At 44.0% G+C, this 19,577-nt stretch overlaps 1 protein-coding gene across 1 annotated transcript in view; it reads right to left on the bottom strand.

Annotated features, from left to right (window-relative positions):
* Slc5a8 (solute carrier family 5 member 8) overlaps positions 1–13,717 on the bottom strand; it is a 51,482-nt gene extending 37,765 nt beyond the window's left edge. The window contains exons 1-3 of the mRNA XM_006979833.4: positions 13,034–13,717; positions 5,577–5,642; positions 3,261–3,312 (exon numbers count right to left, since the gene is read on the bottom strand). Coding sequence (XP_006979895.1) covers positions 3,261–3,312; positions 5,577–5,642; positions 13,034–13,384 — 469 coding nt within the window. The 5' untranslated portion in view covers positions 13,385–13,717. The remainder of the gene's footprint in view (positions 1–3,260; positions 3,313–5,576; positions 5,643–13,033) is intronic.
* Between the last annotated feature and the right edge of the window lie 5,860 nt (positions 13,718–19,577).

Below are 19,577 nucleotides of genomic sequence, written 5' to 3'. Positions count from 1 at the left end.
TCCTACAGTTTGAAGTCTGAGGAAACAAGATCAGCTGAGGAGTTAACGAATTAGCAAAACGTGACCTGAGAACACAGAAGAAGGCGCCGCTCAGCCACGGAACCAGATCACCAGAATCCTAAGTATACACTTCACCAACTGGGAACAGGTAAGCTCCCATCTCCAGACTGACAGATCAGGTCTCTAGCGCCTAGGCCCTACCCATCTGAGTCCCAGAGACCAGAGAGCTACCTTGCCCTGCTCCCCCACCAAAAAAAAAAAAAAAAAAATGACATCATGAAATTACCAGGCAAATGGATAGAACTAGAAAAAAATCATTCTGAGAGAGGTATTCCAGATCCAGAAAGACAAATATAGTATGCATTTGCTTGTATGTAGGTATTAGCCATTAAGACAATGATAACCAAGCTACTATCCATAGAACCACAGAGGGAGGGTATAGAGTAAGGGACTAAAGGGTACCAATAGATTTCATCAGGAAAGGGAAATAGAATAGACATTTATGAATGGGGGGACTAGAATGAAAGGATCAAGTAGAGAGGGAGAGGAGAGAGAGTTGAGGGAGGGAATACATGGAAAGACATCTAAAATTAAGGAGCATTTGAGGGTAGTATGTAAAGCTAATATAGTTAATATACATACTATATATATATGAAGGTGATCTAAATGGAATTGCCAAATTATAGGGGAGAAAGAGCCCCAACTGGACATCTCTTGTCATCAAAGGAAGTCTCAGGATTGGGTTACATCCAATTGAGTTGTTGGTCAAAGGGTTCCATGGGACTCCCCAAATAACCCAGGCTTGCTTTTGCCAAGACAATAGGTTGCTCTCCACAAACGGATAGCAAGAGTCCATTGTTGCAGACAACACCTACACAACTCATGGAACACGGAGAAATGGAGCTGGTGCCCACACAGACCCTTCACCCCTGCATGCCAGCAGCTTTGGTACAGGAATATACTCTGCACGCTACTGTTCTGGGTGGTTCTGTGTCAATTTGACGAAAGCTATACAATCAGAGGAAAGAGCCTCAGCTGAGGAATGCCTCCTTGAGATCCGGCAGTTAAGGCATTCTCTCATTTAGTGATCCATGGTGGGGGGTGCCATCCCTGGGCTGCTGGTCCTGGGTTCTATAAGAAGGTAGGCTGAGCAAGCCATGGGGAGCAAGCCAGCGAGCAATTCCCCGTTGTGGCCTCTGCATCAGCTCCTACCTCTAGGATCCTGCCCTGTTTGAGTTCCTGCCCTTCCTTCCTTCAGTGATGAACAACAATGCGGTCGTGTAAGCGCAAATAAACCCTTTGCTCTCCAACCTGCCTTTTGGTCACGGTGTTTCATCATAGCAACAGAGACCCTAACTAAGACAGCTACCAAAAGAGAAACATAACAGCAAGCCAGCCGCAAACCCTTTTATCTACAATAGTGTCCTGGCTGCAAGATACGACAGTGGCACAGAGCTTGTGGGACTAGCCAACCAGAGTCTGATTTGACTTAGGGCCCGCTCCACGAGATGGAACTGATACCTGACACTGCTTGGGTGACCAGGAACCAAGAGACTCGATAGCCCAGGGACCTAGGGTCAAATCAAATACTGCTAGTCTTAAAAAAAAAAAAAAAAAAAAAAAAAAAAAAAAAAAAAGTAGTGATAAAATGGCCCCTAATGATACTCTGCTATCCTGCAGTAAATGGGAACAAATATAGAGACCCACAGCCTGATATTATGCAGAGAGTGAGAGACCTTGGACCACTCAGCCCTAAATGGGATGTCTCCATCAAATCTGTCCTCTCAGGGCTCAGGGAACCCCATCGAAGAGGAGACAAAAAAAAAAATAAATGTGAGAGCCGGGAGGGATAGAGGACACCACAACAAATCCCTCTGAATCAGCATGATCAAAGCTCATATGAACTCACAGAGGCTGAGGCAGCATGCACAGGGCCTGCACTGGTCTGCATCAGGTCCTCTGTGTATATATTATGGCCTTCAGTTTAGTGTTTTTATGGGATTCCTGAGTGTGTGAACGAGTGGGTCTCTGATTCTTGTGCCTGCTCTTGGGCTCTTTTCCTTCTGTTGGTTTGTCTTGCTCAATAGTTTTTGTTTTATGATATTTTATTTTGGGCTTGTTTTGTTTTCTGTTTGTTTGGTTGTTTGGTTGGTTGGTTTTTCAAGACACGGTTTCTCTGTGTGTAGTCCTGGCTGTCCTGGAACTCACTCTGTAGACGAGGCTGGCTTCAAACCAGATCGACCTGCATTTGTCTCTGTAGAGCTGGGATTAAAGGCATGTGCCACCACTGCCTGGCATTTTGTTGTATTTTATTATTATGTCTTATAAGCCTGTTTTCTAATGAGAGACAGAGTGGACCAAATGGGAGGGGAAGAGGGAAGGAACTAGGAGGATTGGATGGAAGGGAAATCGTGATCAGGATATACTATGTAATAAAAGAATCTATTTCCAATAAAAGAGGGGGAAACACATCAGGGTTGCCTAGAGCCAGGGAAGAAATAATTCTAAGGAAATATGAGAGAAAACATTGATGTGATATCTTAATTGTGATATTGGTTACATGAGTTAATATATGTCCCTTTCACTGAACTCAGTATTAGAGTTGGCACATTCGATTACATGGAAATTAATCCCTAATAAAGCAGAGCTAAAATTTAAAAAATAATACAGTAGGTTTTCATAAGAAAAGCAAAAAAAAACAAACAAAAAGCATTCAACAAGCCATGGACGGCAAGCCAGGAAGCAGCATCCCTCCAAGGCCTCTGCTTCACTTCCTGCCTCCAGGTTCCTGCCTTGAGTTCCTGCCTTGACTTCCCTTCATAATGGACTGTAAGCTATAAGCCAAAACAAACCCTTTCCTCCCCAAGTTGCTGTTGGTCACGGTGTTTATGGAAGCGATGGAAAGCAAATTAATACAGGGGTGGACCCCAGGAAATAGTCACAGTGGGGAGGGGCATGGGTTGGGAAGAAACAAAGAATGGCTGGTGGGCATACCATATAGAAGCAACTGCTCTTACTCCCATGGCGTCCCCGGGAAGGTCTAGGTCTGTCCTATCAGCCTATAGAGAGATATTTCTGAACTATCTAATCAAGACATCAAAGAAGCTAGTATAGACACTAAGCCCATCCCACCACCCTCATAAAACCCATAAGGACTACCAGAAGTCCTTTTCCATATGTCTGTCTCCCCAAGAAGAGAATAAATTTTAGCAAAAATGAGCCCAACACTGTGAGCTCCACGATTGCCACTTTAAATGTACCTTGATTCAAAGCCAGAGCAGGGGCATAAATAACAATTCCAGTATACAGAATCTAGTGGGGAGAGAAGAAAAAGAATGAATAACATGAACTATAAAATGAATGAATTACACATGAGAATTATAAAATCAAGTATGAATTGATCCTTTTCAGTATATTTAGTGTGCTATTATAACTTGGAAATACTTAAATAAAATTGATTTTTTTTCTTTTCTGTCTACAGTGTGGCTAAACATCACAAAAATCTTTTATGAAGACCTATTTTTTTAAAGTGTGGTGACTAGTAAAAAAAATACGTTTATTGATCCATCACCTTAAGCTTAAACTATATTTTCATAGATTTAAAATACTTAACTACAAAGAAAGAATAATAGGTTGGGCTCTTAATTATATGCCTTCGAATACTGCTAATCACCATTTTCTTTCTCAATACTGGGGGTGTAATCCAGGGCCTTAGGCAAATGTGATAAGCAATCTAGAGAGGAGCCACAAACCAACCATCCAAAATGATTTTTTTTTCAAAGTGAAATTTTTGAAAACTGGCTTTTAAACTAATTAAGACAAAAGTGTCAATTTGCACCAAAAAATTATGAAACCTTTCAAATATTATAATCCATCATTTTATATAATCACTTTCCACTCATATATTCAACAAATATTTATTGGCCTTGAGTACAACAGTTAAGAAAAATTATCTGTTTCTCAAAATATCACTTCATTGCATTCACCCTTCAAAAATACATTCTATACCAGGGAACTCCAAGTAACGTTATAAAGACATATTATATGCTAACTGAATGCTTAATGATCCTACATGGAGGCTAATCCTTCAGAAAGGATGTGCTAGAGCTCCCCTTGTTTTGAAAAGAAGTGAGCTAGTTCCCATAGTCATTAGTCTGTCCATGTGAAGATCTGAAATGTGATGGGCTGTCTTCCCAACAACTGTCTCCACTTCTTGTTCATGAAGGCATTTTCAACACGAGCATAGAGAGAGAGGCTCATCACCAGTGGTCCTCAACCTTCCTACCGCTGCGACCCTTCGATACAGCTCCTCGTGTTGTGGTGACCCCCAATCATGAAATCATTTTCATTGCTACTTCATAACTGTAACTTTGCTAGTTATGAATCATAATGTACATATCTGATAGGCCAGATAGCTGATATGCGACCCTCCCACCACGGGTTGAGAACCACTGTCTAGAAAGTTAATACAAACAAGCAAGTTGCCTTAGAATAGCAGACCCTCCACCAGACCCCAAAGCTACCTGCCTTTCATACTTCAAGTGCTAAGATGTGATGGAATGTACAGAGATATAAAATAAAACCAAGTCAAACAGTGGGGAAAGGCACTCTGTCTCACATCTCTCAGGAGCAAATGCTTTAGCAGCTTTTGACTGGAGAAGTGAAAATTGTTGACCTCCCTTACCAAATCCAGACCCAAATGCTCAGCTGTGGAGGGAGAGAGACAAACGATGGGGTAACGATCATGCAAACCCTCCAGCAGCCTCCTACGGATGCATCAATGCAGTGGTGCGTGTCTGTACTATCCACTTGGCAAACCTTTGCTTTCCATTCATGTTCGTCAATACGTCTACGTTTGCATATTCTTGAATGGCTGGATTGTGCGTGTGTCTTTAAAATCTCTTCTAAAGTCTGGGCTCTCCTTTATACTAAATGATACTGCTCCAGTTGGGTCTAAGAGCTCAAGGTCTTAAAGAATGCCAATTCATTTTTCAAGTACATTTTTACACAAAATTGCCTCCTAAAGTCTTCTTGTCAGATTGCATATGTGTGTGTGTTATTAATATATATATTATGCAATATCAGTTGCAAAAGGACCAAGAAATCTTCACCTTGTTTTCCTTGTATAAGAATTCCTCCTTTCATTTAAATATTTAATAAAATTTAAATATTTAATAAAAATAAAATTTGAGGGAGAATGCAGCTCCCTCAAATATTTCTGTCATTTAAATAATGCACCCACTTTCACTTTGGTCCAGGTGGGGAAGGCTAGAAAGGGTATTTCCCTAAAACTCCATAGCTATTCCTTGACCAATACAGTATTTAAATTCACTTAAACCATTGTTTTTCCAGGAAGTAATGTCTTCCCTGAAACACGGTTTAGGGATCTTCAGGTTTCATTCTTGGTGATGACAAGTGTGTTTTGGTTTTGTGTTTTGTTTCTTTTTTCATTTCCTTGTGTTGTAATCATCTCCATTTTATCTTCCAGGTATTTCCCAAGCAAAGCTCATCCAGTGTCAAGGACAAAAATGTTTTAGACCACAGAAGAGAAAGTAGATTAATGGAGCAGTGCTTACTGTTTGAACGATGAAGAGGATTGTCCCACAGAGACGGATGAATCGATTAAATCGAAGTTCCAAATACTGTTGCCAAAAAAAAAAGAAAAACAGGGACATGAATCTTCAAAACACATTATAAATTGGCTCAAGATAGAAAGGGTGAGATATTTAAAGAAACTTATTTGCATTCTGTGTTTTTGTTTTACTAAAATGATTTTTACTTACGTTTAACAAAATTGATGCTTTAGTCTATAACTCAATGACTTTTAGTATACATAAATATTTATGTAATCCTCTCACACAATCATTACGTGAGAACTCCCTCGAGCTGCCCTATCAGTCACCAATCTGTTCTTCACCCCCAGTTTGGCCTGGAAAAGCTGGAAAATTTATCACATAAATGGAATTATAGTCTAGCCTTTTTTTTTCCTTTAAAGTATATGCAATCTATTGTTTCTTCCTTCCTTCTAGTCAACACTATACACTTTGGTTCGATTGAGAAATCAACCTTCTGTTAGTTCAGACTGGAAATCTGCATCAGAGAAAGTCACATGACCACAGTACAGCCAATCACCTTCTCCTCCCAATAGAAGCTGCTAAACTGAGAAGGGATTGGATTGGCAGGGACTGATCTTGACCTTAAGAACTAAAGAAGCTGGTGAAGCTTTGTCATTTCCAAGAGCTGTTTATTCAGCCTCCCATGCTGTCCTGTGAACTACCTTCCAACTCTTTACTATCGTGTGTGTGTGTGTGTGTGTGTGTGTGTGTGTGTGTGTGTGTGTGTGTGTGTACACGTGTGTGTAACTTAAATCACCCAGGTCAAGTTTTCTGTTGCTGTTTGGTCTTGTTTTGTCCTGTCTCCGAGACAAGGTCTTACCGTATAGACCAGGCTGGTCTTGTTCTGTCGATCTTCCTGCCCTTTACACGTGAATTACATCTATATGTCACCGTTTTGTTTTGTTTTGTTTTGTTTTGTTTTGTTTTGCTGTGTAGCCCAGACTGGCCTCAAATTTCCATCCTTCTGCCTCAGTCCCTTGTGTGCCAAGTCATCTTCTGTTTAGAGCTAAGACCCTGCCATTTTTTCCAACTCTCCTTGAAATCTAATAAAGCTTATAATATAGTCTGTCTATTTCCCGTGTTGTGTAATATATACTAATATATTACAGAGTTAGAATCAGAATTTCTGAATTGAAGGTCAAGATAACTATTTAACTTGAGTCTTATTAGTAGAAAGAAGTCAAGGTCTACCAGTCTTGCTGCATAAAAGGGGAGGAGACAGAGAAGGATGTGGAGGAGGAGAAACTGGCATTAGCTAATCATCAAATGGAAAGACATACGGGTATTTTTGCTCCATAGTCACAACTAACACCTCTGGCATACTTGCTGAGCACATTGTGAAGCAGGCACTGTGTTAGTGATGAAGACCAAGCTTGCAACCTAATTGTTGTCAGAGATGTGACACAAAACCTTAGAAACTTTAATACATACAATTCTATGTATATAACCACATGGATAAAAAAAAATCTGACCAAGAGTTTAAGACACAGTAAGTATGTGGTGCCACAGACAGTAAGACTTTGAAAAACCACTGAAGGGTGACAAATGTCCATCACAGCGCAAGGCATCAGCAGCAGTTCCAGTTCTGGACCAGTCCCATGCCTGACTCATGAAGTTGAGGCCATCATTCTCTCAATCTCAGGTTCCTCATGTTTAAAATGAGGACCATACAAGCAATTCTTTCTCTTTCATTTGGCAAGGGAGAGTATCCAATGATATGAATCAATAAGGAGATGTACAGTGTTCAAAAGTAGGATGCTAAGATGAGTGGCATCAAAAAGCCAGGCCCTTGTGAATTATCTTAAAATCATGTTAGGGTATTTGGGAGACATTTTGAAGAGTGAAGTTTCTGAAAACTAGAAACAGACTAGTGTTATTTTTGAAGAGTTTTGTTTTGTTTTGTTTTGTTTTGGGGGTTTTTGTGGTTTTTTTTTCCTTTCTTTTTTTCTTTAGTAAATCTGTAGTACACAGGAGTGGATATGAATAGATGGAGAAGTCTTTTGCTTTTCCTAGGTTCATGTATGTGATTGCTGGAGACTACACAAAGCTTAAGAGACGGTGGCAGAAAAAAATGTATCAAGCTCAACCAAATAACTTGAAAGTTTTTACACTTAAAATTATGCCCAATTAATCTTTAGCCTTTTATTAAAGACATTTTTAGTTGTTTTTTTTTTAAGTTTGTTTTTCATTTTACATACCAATCCCAGTTCCCCCTCCTTTCCCTTCTCCCCACATCTCCTCCCTTCTCACCCCCCATCCACTCCTCAGAGAGGGTAAGGCCTCCCTTGGGGAGTTAACAATGTCTGGCATACTAAGTTGAGGCAGGACCAAGCCCCTCCCCCCTTTGTCAAGGCTGAGCAAGGTGTCCCACCCTAGGGAATGTGTTCCATAAAGCCATTTCATGCACCCGGGATAAGTCCTGGTCCCACTGCCAGGAGCTCCCCAAACAGATCTAGTCACATAACTATCACCCACATTCAGAGGGCCTAGTTCAGTCCCATGCATGTTCCCCAGCTGACAGGCCAGAGTCCATGAGCTCCTACCAGCTTGGGCCAGCTGTCTCTGTGGTTTTTCCCCCATCATGATCTTGACCTCACTTGCTCCTGTGATCCCTCCTCCTTCTGTCCACTGAAATCTAGGAGCTCAGCCCAGTGCTTGGTTGTGGATCACTGCATCTGCTTCCATCAGTTACTGGATGTAGGTTCTATGTTGACAATTAGGGTAGTCACTAATCTAATTATAGGGAAGGTAAGTTCAGGCACTCTCTCTATTATTGCTAGGAGTCTTAGCTGGTGTCATCCTGTGGATTCCTGGGGATTTCCCTAGCATCAGGTTTCTCTCTAATCTCTTAATGGTTCCCTCTACCAAGATATTTCTTTCATTGCTCTCCCTCTCCATCCCTCCCTCCACTCAGCCATCTCAGTCCCTCATGTTCCCATCCCCCATCCCTTCCCTTCTACTCCGCCCCCTCCCGCCCCCGCCAGTTTACCCAGGAGATCTTAACCATTTCCCCTTCCTGGGGCCCTCCATGTGTGTCCCTCTTAGGGTCCTCCTTTTTACTTAGCTTCTCTGGGGTTGTGGATCGTATCCTAGTTATCCTTTGCTTTATATCTTTTTGAGATAGTAATCATTATTCATAATATCCAGAACCTGGAAGCAACCTAGATGCCCCTCAACCAAAGAATGGATAAAGAAAATGTGTACATATACACAACAGAGTACTACTCAGCTGTAAAAAATAATGACATCATGAAATTTGCAGGCAAATGTATGGAGCTAGAACATATTATCCTGAGTGAGGTAACCCAGACTTAGAAAGACAAACATGGTATAAGTGGATACTAGATGCAAGGCAAAGGATAGCCACTACAACCCACAGCTCCAGAGAAGCTAGCTAACAAGGAGGACCCTAAGAGGGATGCCTAGATTGCCCTAGGAAGGAAACAGAGGAGATCTCCATGAGTGAACTGGGGGTGAGGAGGGGCAATAGAAGGGAGGGGATGAGAACATGAGGGAGCAGGATGGTTGAGCTGGAACAGGGATGGAGTGGGAGAGCGATGAAAGAGATATCTTGATAGAGGGAGACATCATGGGGATAGGGAGAAACCTGGAGCTAGGAAAGTTCCCAGGAATCCATAAGGATGACCCCAGCTTAGACTACTAGAAATAGTGGAGAGGGTGCCTTAACTGGCTTAACCTGGTAATCAGATCGGTGACTACCCTAACTGTCATCATAGAGCCTTCATCCAGCGACTGACAGAAGCAAATGCAGAGATCCACAGCCAAGCACCAGGCTGAGCTCCAGGAGTCCAGTCGAGGAGAAGGAAGAGGGATTCTATGACCGTGTGTGTGTGTGTGTGTGTGTGTGTGTGTGTGTGTGTGTGTGTGTGTGTGTGAAGATCATGATGGGGAAATCTACAGAGACAACTGAACCAAGCTCAAAGGAACTCACAAACTTTAGACTGACAGCTGTGGAGCCTGCATGGGACCGGACTAGACCCCCTGCATACGGGAAACAGTTGTGTAGCTGGGTCTGTTTGAGGGTCCCTGGCAGCGTGATCAGGATCTATCCCTGGTGCATGAATTGGCTTTATGAACCCCATTGCCTGTGGTCAGACACCTTGCTCACCCTTGATGCGGGGAGAGGGGCTTCGTCCTGCCTCAACTGAATGTGCCAGGTTTTGCTGCCCCCCACCATGGGAGAACTTGCCCCTTTGGAGGAGGGAATGAGGGACCAATGGGGGGGGGAAGGTGGCAGGGGAGAATGGGAGGGTGCTGGTGGGGAATCTGTGGTTGGTATGTAAAATGAATAAAAACTTTTTTAATAAAAAACATATAATTTCTACTAGAACTCTGGGTTTGCATCCTATGGATTTGTAAATAAATATATATTGGAACTTTTTCACTGTAAAAAGAAAAAAGTAATCATACCTTAAAGTTGTCCCACAAATCAGCTGACAGATATGTTTACATTCACACAAAACCAGGTGAAGACAGAACCAAGAAGCCTTGGGTCCTTTTCTAGACTTCGGGGAAATGCATAAGGACCTAAAAAGAAGCCCTGGTCCCACGGCAGGGAGCTTAGAGAACAGTTCTCGAGTTCACAAGCAAAACTACAGAATGAACCGTGAACAGAGATCTTTCATAGTCCTTGGAACTTGGGATACCTTAGCGATGTGAAGGCTTCGGGTAGATATACATAAGTAACTAAAAAAATCAAAGTCGAGCCTGAGTGATCCTGAAGATATTATTAATTGCACTGGATCCCTGCAATAGGCTTCCTGTCAATCTGTGGGTCTGGACATTGTTAAACAACTATCAGACCTATATTTTGACAGCAATGATAGAGCAAAATGTTTGAGACCCACCAAATTGGTCTATCGAAGTGGAAAAACAGAGCTAGTTCATATTTGAGCAAGAGTGTGAAGGTAACCATTACTCGGTGTGGGACAGCATATCTGTGCAGGTGTCCTCAGTAGAGTCACAAAGCATCCCCCAAGAAATCCTCTGCTGTGACTAACTGAGTGTACAGACACAGCAAGCTACTCCACCTCCTTCTCTCTGACTCCTGACACCCCTCACTGGACAACAGTGTGCTGTTAAGTTCAAGGGTCCTGTATGACGTCTCAGGTTCTCCATGAGCTGGCATGAATCCTGCTTGGGGTTATAACCAACTCACCAGAGCCCTCAGAGGCGGTGAGTTGCTTGGCATGGGTTCTTGTTCCTCCCCCCTCTTTCACTGGCTTAACTTGCTCTGAGGCTTTCCATCCGGAAAACAGGGCTCTAAGCATACCATTTCCTTCCAAGAATCTAGTTGAGTGCTGAGTCGGATAACGTGTGAAACATTCAGCCTGGGGCCCGGCACGAATTCATCACTCAACAAACATTGGATTTTTGCCATTTTTAGCCAGAATCCTTGCTAACTTTAACTCAGTGTCGGCATAGCCCACCTGGTAGCACACATGAATGACAGAAGCCAGGTGCTTACATCTCTTAAGATGCTGGAACATTCCTCACAGCCTCTAAGAAATACCCTCTGTCCCTTAACTCACTGACCAAGGGCCCCTTCATGGCTGGTCATTTTCCGTGCGCACATTTTGTGTAGGTAAGGATTTCCCTGCCATGAGGAAGTGAGGGTGCAGGCATGAAAAGCCTCAGTCTCGGCATTAACAGAGTAAGGGCAGGGACTCTTGCTGGAGGCCCAGCGGCCATAGGAAATGTGGACACAATGTCATCAGCCTTCTGAGTTTTCAAAAGACATCTGAAATTTTATTTGGCTATTCCTCATCGTTAAATTCTTAAATTTACATTTTTTATTAAACAAAATAAGCAGGGCTTCTTATAAATGTTTTGGAAAAAAAATTAAAACGGCCGTGGAAGCTGAATTTGGCCTGGGAAGGCCGGTTTGTCACCTCCCTCATAAACAGAAATTTCCTCCTTCTCCCACTTAGGATGAAGACTAAGATTCTGTAAACATGGTAACCACAGTTAGGAGATAATGCAGCCTGGGACATGCCTAGACCTGGGTGACATCACTAGAACCCAGGCCCAGTTTGTTATCAACTCTTGTTATGCCATTGAGGCAGGTGCCCAGCACAAGCTGAACCAGACTCACTATGAAACGTCCCAGTGACCCTGAGCTTCAGGGAAACAGGGCACCAACTCCAGGCCTGAGGGGCTGCTGAGCTGGGACACCTAGACCTCTGGCTGGTGGCCTAGTGCAGAGGGAACTTGTCTGTGAAGCCTGTAAGTTGGGGTCTGGGTGAAGGACAACCTCCCCCACCCCCAGGAGTCTGAGGGGTTTTGTTGTTGTTGCTTTTGTTTTTTGTTTTGTTTTGTTTTCCGAGACTGGGTTTCTCTGTGTAGTTTTGTGCCTTTCCTGGAACTCACTTTGTAGCCCAGGCTGGCCTCCAACTCACAAAGATCCGCCTGCCTCTGCTTCCCGAGTGCTGGAATTAAAAGCATGTGACACCACTGCCATACCACCCTGAACGCCCCCGATCTCGTCTGATCTCAGAAGCTAAGTAGGGTCGGGCCTGGTTAGTACTTGAATGGGAGTCTGAGTTTTTTAACGGGCACACACACCTCTGACATCTCCAAGTGAAACCAAACCAAATGCTCTTCATCTTGAAAAAACCTTTTCCTGAGAGCAACTTTTAAAATGGACATCCAAAAAAATAAAAATAAAAATGTATAATCCTTTGGGGAAAGAAGTGGACATCCAGAGGAACAGGGCACCAGATGAAGTGTGGGTCTCTTTCATGAGAAGCACTGTTTAAGAGCCTTGCTGTTGCATTTTTCTCAGCATCTCAGGATAACCTCCGTCACAATAATTACACTCAGCCCAAACCCAGCATCTACTCTGCGCTAGGCTCTATTCTAAATGGAACACCTTGCATCCGCTCGCTTAATTCTCTCCACAATCGGATGAGGTTGGTGGTACCATTTTCTTCTTGGGATGAAGAAGACATCGGTACAAAAGGTTAATTAAGTAAGTGACCCACGGTCATTCACATGTAAGTGGTGGAATTCGATCTCAAGGCAAGCTCTGGAACAAGAGCAACATCTTGACCACTTGGGTGGACAAATTCTTTCTTTATCTTCCAGAGGTAAGAGCTGAGACTACAACGACTTAGTCTTTCCAACACACACACACACACACACACACACACACACGTTTTAGGAAAGACTTTAGTGAGTCCATTCCACTCAGTTTGCTTTGGATCTGAGCTCAGAAAATTCAATCCCAAGGATTTATCTCCCTTACAAGACACATGCCTCAATGCGGGGTGAGAGGTCGAGGTCCAAGATGCACCCACAAGGAGAGATTCCCATATGGCAGTAACTGCTTGCCCCCAGAAAGTTCCTTCAGGAGCCTGAAAATGCAAGCAAGCCTCCCCTCTCCCGCCACCTCTTACCTCGTAGGTGCTGGTGATCCCCAGCCTATAGAACACGGGAAGGAAGACCTCCGCGCTGATGACCACCACAAAAAAGTAGGTGATCCCAAAGATGCTGAAAATTGCCCCAAAACGATAGACCTCGGCGGGGGTGCCCAGGACAGTGACAGCGGACATGAAGCTGGCGGTGAGGGACAGAGCCACCGGCACCGCGGTCATACTGCGGCCACCCATCAGAAAGTCCTTGGAGGTCTGCTGGCCGCCCCCCGCGAAGGCATAGTAGATGCCAATGGCGGCCGAGATGAGCAGCATGCCTGCAAACACCACGTAGTCCCACACCACAAAGCTGCCGATGTCCCGCGACGCGTCCATGGCCCCCCGCGGTGACCTGAGCCCGGGAGTGAGCAGGTCGCTCGCTTTAGCCTCGGGCGGTGCTAGCTTCTTTTCTCCCTGTTGCAGCAGGAGGTGGCGTCCCGCGGAGGCCAGGTACGTCCCGCAGGCGTGGATCCTCGTGGAGGTGGGAGCCTAGCTACCGGTTGCCAATCACCCGGTGGAGGAGACCCCTGGCTCGCCAGCTGCGCCCCTGAAAGTCAGCGCTGAGCGCTCACCAGGTGCGGCCCGACGGACCGGGGTGGCGACTGCCTAGGCACCAAGCGACTCTGGGGCGGGTGAGAACTGGAGCCTCTCACCGCGTCCAGCGAATCCACGGTGCGCGCTCCGCGCAAGTTTTATTAAGTGACAGCGGCGGCGACGCACCATTTAAACGGGCAGGTGATGGGTGTGTGGAGGGGGGTGGGGGGTGGGGTGGACCGAAGGGCAGTTGTCACGCCTTTAAGTTTAGCTTTCCAGTTCACAGTCCAGGTCCTTGCTTGAAGGTACACCTGGAGTGTGAGGCTCATCATCGCTTGACAGATTAATGGGTGATGGGGGTGACAGCGGCGGTAACTGAGATCATAGTGGTTATTCGACAGGTGGGCAATTATGAAGGAGACGAAGGAGGCTGTGCTGGGCTGCGGGTTGCTTGCATTTTCACATTTCTGATCCCATATAGTCCGTCTGATCCCTACTACAGCCTGCAGAGGCAGGGACGGCTGTTATCCTCTGTCTAATGAGATTTAGAATTAAAAACAAACAAACAAAGATGTGCCTACTGCCTTTTGCAGTAGCGAGTGTGAGTCTTATAATTATCCTTATGGTAGGAATGATCTCCATTTTTCGAAGGAGGGAAGCTGCTTCCAGGAGGTGAAATCAACATGCCTGTAATTCTAGCACTTGGGAGGTGGAAGCAGGAAGACCAGAAGTTCAAGGTCATCCTCAGCTGTTCAGCAAGAACTGCATGAGACCCTGCTGGGAGAGGGAAGGAGGGTGGTGGTGGTGGTAGAGGGGGAAGAAGAGATAGAAAAAGAGAAGAGGAAAGGGTAGGAGAGGAGGTGAGTCACTTGGCCAAGGAAATGGTGGGGATGGAGGCTTTAAGCCAAGTCATGTGTTAAAGGCAGACATGAATATTACACTTAAACGAAGCCACCTTAATATCTTTATTGCTTTTTTAGACTTATTTATTTTTATTTTATATGTAATGAGTGTTTTTGAATCATGTGTGTCTTTGAACCATGTGCATGCAGTGCCTGTGGAGGCCAGAAGGAGGCGTCAGAGTCCCTGGAATTACAGACAGTATTGAGCCACCTTATGAGAGCTGGGAATCCATCCCAGGTCCTCTGGAAGAGCAGCCAGTGCTCGTAACCAATGAGCCATCTCTCTAGACCCTGAAAAGATCATTTCTAATACCACTCAAGACATGTTTTGAATATCTTACTTTGAACTATTACTCCCAACATGTGACACATTCATAAAATAATAAGATTCTCTGGGTTTCCTTCTAAAATAGCCCTCCAGCCAAGTGTGCCCAGCCTTCTAGCAATTTCAAACTGTCCTAGCTAATTTTCATACCTTTTTATGACTTACCAGTTGATCTGCAGGAAGCAATCATCAAATACCTTCAGCCCAGCCCAGCGTGAAGAAAGTTCTATCAGGTTTTTTTTTTAATCAGCTGGCATCATGTATATATCATTTGCAGAGTGAAACACACGCTCAATTCAAGCAACCCAGTCATTTAAACGAGATGCGGCGTGGGATTGTGTCCCATCCATGTGAAATGTCCATCTACATATCATGTGTGTGCCTCAAACTGTAAATACAGCACGGACAGATCCTAGGAAATGAATCTGTTTCTGAAAATGCTTGTAAAACCAACAACCCTACGTATGAGAAAAGGTTTTTAAGTGAAACTCCTCTCTTTGACACCTAGAGTGAAGGACAGAACTTCTGGCTACCTGTGAGCAATGCCTCACCATAGTCACTCAGAGGCAGACTACATTTGCAGGCTCGAAAACTTTGCATTCTATCACCCATTAGCCATGCTTTAGGCAAGACCCCACTTCTGTACCTTAGTTTCCTTTATTCAAAATGATTAGTTATATTTTTATTTTTACATCTACTTATTTTGTCTGTGTGTGTGTGTGTGTGTGTGTGTGTGTGCATGCTTGCATATGTGTGTGTGCACATGTGTGTGGTCATGCGCATGCCACAGCATACATGTGGGGGTCAGAGGACAACCTGTTTGGTTCTCTCCTTCCACCATGTGGGTTCCAGGGATTGAACTCGGGCCATTAGGCTTGGCAGCAAGAGCTTTTCATTGCTGACCCATTTTCTTGGCCTCTAAGAGACAGTGATCATTCTCTCACAATGGTAGAGGGTTAAATGAGATGATGCATGAAGAAAGTCCTGGACATGGCTAAGTGCTGACACCGGGTAAATGTTTACTTGCTTTCCAGTTTAGTAATAACAGACTGGCCACAGCTGTAGTTTAAAAGGTCCACTTTTAAATATATGCAGCATTTCCCTTCACTGCCCCCCCCCCCTGCTTATAACACTCAGGTAATGCTGTGAGCTGTGCATAAGCCACACTCTGTCCTTTTACATATCCTGGGGGTCCTGATACAAGTCTTGAAACAGTATCTTCAAGAAGAATGTGTGAGTGGTCCGTTTTGTGCCTTTGGACACGTGGGTCATCATTTGTTATCTTCACACAATCTTTTTCTTCAAAAATTTGCAAGAATCCTTGGTCTTCTTCTGACATTTCTTAATGGAGAGCTGGGGTCAACCAGCTCTTCGTTTCCTCATGAATATCTGGCCTTCCAGCTGAATGTTCAGTGCTTGTATTCCCAAGCTTTCGGCATTCTCCAGAAGAGCACATTTTCCATTACTATCAAAGTGATCCTTTCAATATAAATAACTATGACTTTTTAAGTGGGAGAGAGAGCTTTGCGGTTAAGAGCACTTGCTACTCCTGCAGGAAACCTGAGTTTGGTTCCCAGCACCCATGTCAGGAAGCTCACAACCACTTGTAACTCCAGCTTCAGAGGATCCAATGCCTTTTTCTGGCCTCAAAGGGTACACACACACACACACACACACACACACACACACACACACACAGAGTTAAATATAAAAATAAATTTTTAAAATTGAAACTTCTTGTTGTTCCAAATATTCCAGACTCTTTCTCGGAAATCTATAACCTTCCATAACCCTGCCCAGTAATTTATAGTTTTTATATGAACCTCTTCCCCACCTTTAACCTGTGGGTCCTAAGTTGGTCTTTTTTTTTTCCCTCCAAGACAGTACTTCTCTGTATAACAGTCCTAGCTGTCCTAGAACTTGCTTTGTAGAGTAGGCTGGCCTCAAACTCACAGAGACCTGCCTCTGCCACCCAAGTGCTGAGATGAAAGGCATGCACCATCACTGCCTGGCTCTGAGTTTGTCTTTTATGGCATTAGTTTCAGTGTCTAAAATGGTATGCTTATTGGGGAAATTATAAGGGCCACTCCACGTAGTTAAAAGGAAGATTTATTTAGTGGGTGACTTACAAATGAAGGAATAGATAGGCTGCGGGGGTCTGGGGAAGGTGTATTGCAATCCAGCGGTGTTCTCTGGAGCTCTGCTCAGTCAACCTCCACCGTCCAGGGTCCCGGAACAGAGAACGCTTGCCCATCCAGGTCTCGGGTCTCCAGATGCCTCCCTTGGCCCCGCCTCGTAGGCGTGACAGTTGCCAGAGTCTCAATGGGGGTTGGAACTTCCAGAACCAAGCTGGAATAGCTACCCACTACATATGCTCTACTCTACTACCCTTGCTGTGGATTCTACCTCTACATTAGATTAAATGTATTAATATAATATATGATATTATATATATATATTAAGCATTATATTAAAATACTTCTACATTTTAATATAAGTTTTAAAAATTATCAAAACCATTCCAAAGTCTTTTTAGCTTTAGAGTGCTAATTTTTGTTAATTTTCTTTTTTATTTAATCCTTGGAGTGATAACTTTTACGGCACTTCATTTTGTTTGAATCTTTGAAGGTAGTCTCATTTCTTTGAGTCCTTGGTGTCCCCCCACCACTACCCCACATTGGACAGTGTCTTAGTTAGGGTTACTATTGCCACATTGAAACACCATAACTAAAGCAAGTTAGGGAGGAAAGGGTTTATTTGGCTTAAAGTTCCACATCACTGTTCACCATCAAACAAAAGTCAGGACAGGCACTCAAGCAGGACAGGAACCTGGAGGCAGGAGCTGATACAGAGGCCATGGAGGAGTGCTGCTCACTGGCTTGCTTCCCATGGCTTGCTCAGTTTGCTTTCTTATAGAACACAAGTCCACCTGCCAAGGGGTGGTGCCACCCAAAGTGACCCGTGCCCTACAGACTTGCCTACAAGCAATCTGGATGGGGGCATTTTCTCAATTGAGGTGTCTGTTCCCTAAAAACTCTAGCTTGTGTCAACTTGACAAACAAAACTAACCAGAGCACAGCCTCTGATTGTACGCATAGGTATGTTGGTGGAGGTCGTACAGACAACAGAATACAGGCCACCCAACACTCTGCAGGGGGTACAGGTAATGATTCTGAACCCAATTTAGACAAGAAGGATTTCTTTTTATGAGGTATTCCCATCTCAGTCAGTGTGAACAAGAAAGCATGTGTGCATGTGTGCATGCATGCATGTGTGTTAATTCAGTTAAATATGGCCACAGATGGGTGCAATGGCCCATTACAAGCCTTTAATGCCAGCAAGGATTAAATCAACTTTAGAAGACAAGAGGATCCTGAGATGGAGACCAGAAGGCTACTGAGTGAGTTCTAAGCCAACCTAGGCTACAAGGACACCCATTTCAAATAGCAACAACACCAAAATGTGGCCTCTAGAAACTCAACACTACCTGGCCTCTAACAAGCTATTGGACATCTCCTTCCATTTATTTTCCTCACTTACACACCTGCAGCAGTAGCATCCTCTTCCTCACTGTGCCTGGGATCTCCAAACTTACCTGTCCCAGGGCCTTTGCACAGTTTTCCCTGACTGGGACATTCTTCTTCCAGCTATCATCAGGACCCACACCCTCACTTTACACGTGTCTGTTCAAACACGCTCTCCCGGGCAACCTTCCCTGAGAACTCGTCATCACCTTCTAGTCGTCTACCTTGTTTCTTTCTGTGCGTCCTGGTGTCGGATTTCTTTGTCTTGTTTGTGGCCTGCTGTCTTTCACTACGAGAGAAAGTCATGAAATCAGAGACTTTCATCCGTTTGCCCACCCCTATACTTCCTGGGTCTACAACAACTTCCTGGTATATGGTAGGTATGCTTTCTTAAGTGTTCTTAATAAACGAATGGACAGCAAAAAGGAATTTATAGGAAAGCCTCTAAAATGGGTTGATTTAATCCTAGTCTTTCAGTGTGTTCATAGGAATTTTGAAGATAAAAATTAGGGAAACCGCATCAGAAAGTACATTTTTATTTTGAAGCTGTATTTCAGAGTTAACGTTTTCTTTTATTTACCAATATGTTTTGTTGTTGTTGTTGTTATTATTTACCCATTTCATCAAACAGCACTGAAGATGGTTGCTCGTGACAGAAACAGACAGACAAAGAAGGTTTGGGCAAGATACGAGTTAGAGTTAAAGGTTTTTCTTTTCTTCTTTTCTTTTTAACTTTTTTTCCCCCTGACACAGGGTTGTGCTGTGTAGCCCAGACTGGCTTCAAACTCATAATCCTCCTGCCTCGGCCTCATGAGTGCTGGGATTACAGCATGAACCGGCATGCCTGGCTTTCAGTGGCTTTCATTAAGGCCGTTAGCATGGGAGTGGCTCATGGATCTCATGAGGTAAGCTCCGAAGACAATCTACACGCCTGCTTTATTCTTTCTTGTCTCACCAAAGGGATTTTCTCTGCATTGTCATAGCATGTGGTCAAAATGCCCCAGCCAGCTGATACAACTCCTCAGTGTTGGACGGTAGAGGATAATTAGCGTGTTTGACTTCTAATTCTAAATCTCTTGCAGAGGAAAGCCAATGTGTATAGTTCAGGTCACGTGTCCTCGGACCTGTAACAATTCAGCAATAGCCAGATGTCAGGACTGTCAATGCAGCTGCCCAGGTTGACGCTGAGGTGGGGAGGGGGATGGGCTGTCTGTGTAGGAGGGTATTTTCCCCACTTGCACACC

Source organism: Peromyscus maniculatus, chromosome 18 (genome assembly GCF_049852395.1).
Source record: "Peromyscus maniculatus bairdii isolate BWxNUB_F1_BW_parent chromosome 18, HU_Pman_BW_mat_3.1, whole genome shotgun sequence".
In the NCBI taxonomy this organism is placed as follows: domain Eukaryota; kingdom Metazoa; phylum Chordata; class Mammalia; order Rodentia; family Cricetidae; genus Peromyscus; species Peromyscus maniculatus.
Note: the sequence above shows the minus strand (reverse complement) of the source record. Positions and strands in the feature narration are given on the sequence as shown.